The sequence below is a fragment of the Adiantum capillus-veneris genome, chromosome 29 (genome assembly GCF_014529385.1).
Source record: "Adiantum capillus-veneris isolate H3 chromosome 29, ASM1452938v2, whole genome shotgun sequence".
Lineage (NCBI taxonomy): Eukaryota > Viridiplantae > Streptophyta > Polypodiopsida > Polypodiales > Pteridaceae > Adiantum > Adiantum capillus-veneris.
The window spans coordinates 68,151,463-68,154,883 of NC_140959.1; the positions used below are offsets into that span (position 1 = coordinate 68,151,463).

The window sequence follows — 3,421 nt, forward strand, 5'->3', positions numbered from 1 at the left end:
AATCAGATGAGCATCAAATTGCTAGCTTCAAGTGGGCAAACAAGGAGAAGAGGGTTTGCATCCCTCTCCCCGATTATGTTGCAAACTTAGAAGATAAGGAGAAAGTACGTGTAATTACTCTGATGTGGCACGTGTATTTTGTTGTGAAGTCTTCTGGTCCTATGGATTTGTTTGAGAAGTTGTGTCTTCATCAAATTGAGCAGGGTTTACCAAATATGCCACGTCATGTTGATTATGGAACTTACCTAAATAGAGTTGCTGGTATTGAATTTACACAAGCAATCAGGGATTATGTAAAGAAATACAAGCCAGCCCTTGGTATTCCCTAATGGTTGATGATAGTACGGATAGGGGAAAAGAGGGTCATCTCATTGTCTATGTTAGTTATTTGAAAGATGGGGGTAAGGGGGAGAATCGCGTTAGTTTTGTTAAGCTTATCAAGACGGATGATGGTGGAGCAGAAGCAAAGTATCATGCTCTCCTTGAGTTGATAAAGGAGATGGGTTTGTATTTGCACAAACTTGTATCTCTTGCTACTGATGGATGCTCTGTCATGGTGGGCCATAGAGGTGGGCTCATCGCTAGAATGAGAGCAGATATTCCCCATCTTCTTCTTGTGCACTGTCTTGCCCATCGTGAGAATCTTGCAGCAAGTCAAGCTGTAGACTCTTTTCCAGAGCTTACGCATCTAGATAAGCTATGTAGAAGCATCTATACCTGGCTTCATGCATCTGGGAAGCGCATGGATGATGTGAAGCTTATTGAGGGTGCATTAGACTTGCCAGAGCTGGCCATGTTGTGCATACATTCAGTGAGGTGGATGTCTCGTGGACAGGTGATGGAACGCATGGTGAAGGTTATGTCTGCATTGCTTTTGGAGTTCGGGAAAGAGAAGCCAAGCATATGTGATGAACTAGTCCTATATGCAAATCAGTTTTACATACACTTGCTAGCATATATATGTTCAGAACTAAATGTTTTGAGTTTCCAATTTCAATCAGATATTGTGGATGTTTCTAACATTTCAGGGTTTGCTGATGCGGTGTTACAAAACTTGAAGAAGAAGTTCTTGAGAGACTCAGCTGGGTGCGGAACAAAATATTTAAAGAAGTTTGTTCAGGACACAAAAGATGGCAGGGTCACTTTTGCTGATGCGGGTGGAGAAATGCATGTTCATAGTTTAAGATTTGGCAAGGTCGAGGGATCTAGCAGAGGTGGTTCCTTTGAAGACTGCATGCTTTTGGGTAAAGAGTTGGTCACAAAAGTGGTGCAGAATTTGACCAGCAGAATGCAAGATGACATGCCGATATTGGAGGCTTGCAAGCTTTTCAGTGCAAAGCATTACCCAAGTGAAGAGTTGGTGCAAGAAGCATGTACGAAGAAGTGGTTGCTAGAGATACTCAAACAATACGGATGTTTGGTATCTGATGAAGAGCATTGCTTGGGAGAGCTGGACTCATTTACAACAGTTTTGTCTACCAACTTTAAACACAGAAGCTTTCGTGAATCATGGGAAGCATGCAAAGATGATGCCACTATGCTTGACTCATTTCCGAATTTAATGAAGCTTTGGCAGATTCTCTCAATAGTTCCCGTGAATACAGCTCCTGCAGAACGTGGTTTCTCTCTTCAAAACAACATCAAATGAGCTCATAGGACAAGCATGAGTACAACAACACTTGAAAACTACATGTTCATTGGTTTGAATGGACCGGCAGCAACTTCGGACGTGCCTTGGGATGATGTCTTCTCCTTATGGAGAAAGAAGAAGAAAAGATCTGTAAATCTCACCGCATAGATGCTTGTCCTAGATCATTTTGAGTTTGCTATATTTAGCAATCTATGTATGAATGAAGCTTTTGGAACTTCTGAAAAGGTTTTTGGTATTTTTTATCTTTTTTTGTTACTTTAGTCCCCGAAAGTCACTTCAACCGTGCATTGTCTTATCATTGAAACATTGAAACTGGACAGCTATCAATATATGGCATCAACATTTATGTGTAACATGTAGAGTTTTAATTGGTTGTGTCAACATATTTATTTTGTCAGTATGGACTCTGCTTGGAGACAATTTACTTTGTATTTTAATGAATTTAAATAACAATAGTCCACACATTCAATTTTCCTATGAATCTTAATTTGTTGTAATTTTTTTCAAATAACCTCAAGTGAGCTGGCTGCTGGACATGTACACACGATTTGGTTCTATACACATATTTACCACCCTTTTGTCTGGTCAGTGGTGCCCATGTTTTATCCATCTTTACCACCTTTCTGTTTGGTGCAGATATGTGGCTCCAGAAGATGCATTAACTGGCATGTTAATTGAGAAAATTGATGTCTACAGCTATGGAGTGCTTCTCATGATCCAGCTTGCACGAATCAATTTTCGTTTCACCTTGATGCTAACTTGCATGCGATCAATAGCAATCTAATTCTGTTCTACTGTATTCTGCAGGAACCTTTCCAGCCTCAACATTGGTGGCAAAACCTCCCCGTTCATTGGAAGGTTACAGAGCTTGCAGAGCATGTAAGTGTGCGGCCCCCCTTTTCCCTGCACCCTTTTCGCCGTGCTCCTCCGTGTGATCAAGAATTGACTGCCTTGCGTTGTAGTGACTTCAGCCACAATTCACTTTTTGGGATGATCCTTCAAACACCAGAGGGAACAGCTAGTGGTTTCTTGGCAACTTGCGTGCCCCGCAGTTGCAGTAGGCAATGGTGTCCTATCAATTGGAAAATGATGAGCCAGGACTATTTCACTAGCAAGGACTTGATCTTCTTGGGAACAGCCGACATTATGTCCGTTGTTTGAGGCATGCATAATATTATATGGCAGCTCTACTATAGTGGAGTAAGGTGAATGCTACATTTACTCTCAAGGATTTAGGATAGGAGTCTAGAATGTCAGTCTATTCTTAATTGGGACAGGTGTTTGTGGTGGAAAGATATGTTAATGCAAGTTCATGGCTTTGTCTAGGTAGGTTGCATCTGTACATTGACTAGCATGTGGTACAGATTGGGATGATTTTCTGCTTGGTTTGTAGTACAGCTAGGTCACCAGTGATTGGTTGTAACTTGTATGTGTAGATGCTGGGATTCTTGAATTTGTTCGGGTGGTGTACATGGGATGCATTCTACACTAGTGTCTCCCGTGAAGGAGTGAAACAGGGATTGAAAAGCTATGCACCCCATGATCTGGAGATGCAGTTGTTTCTTACTCGAGTAGAACTATCATGTTGTGGGTTGCTAGGTTTGAGGTTAATGAGGTTTCCTCAAAATCTAATTTTGTGCTCTTCATCAAAACTCAGCTTGGAGGAAGGCGGTAGTAGGTACTCCAGCAAGGTTCACTATTATTGATGATGGATGGTAGTATGTGGCGACTGATAATGAGGAGGACGTACCAGAGGAAGCACAGTATGTA

General features: G+C 41.5%; 1 protein-coding gene across 1 annotated transcript; it reads left to right on the plus strand.

The window, feature by feature from the left end:
- Nucleotides 1-286: 286 nt before the first annotated feature.
- LOC147419350 (uncharacterized) lies at nt 287-1,814 on the plus strand. The gene has a single exon (XM_086506105.1). It carries the CDS (start codon nt 329-331, stop codon nt 1,646-1,648), a length of 1,320 nt encoding a protein of 439 aa, XP_086362231.1. The 5' UTR covers nt 287-328; the 3' UTR covers nt 1,649-1,814.
- Nucleotides 1,815-3,421: the final 1,607 nt, after the last annotated feature.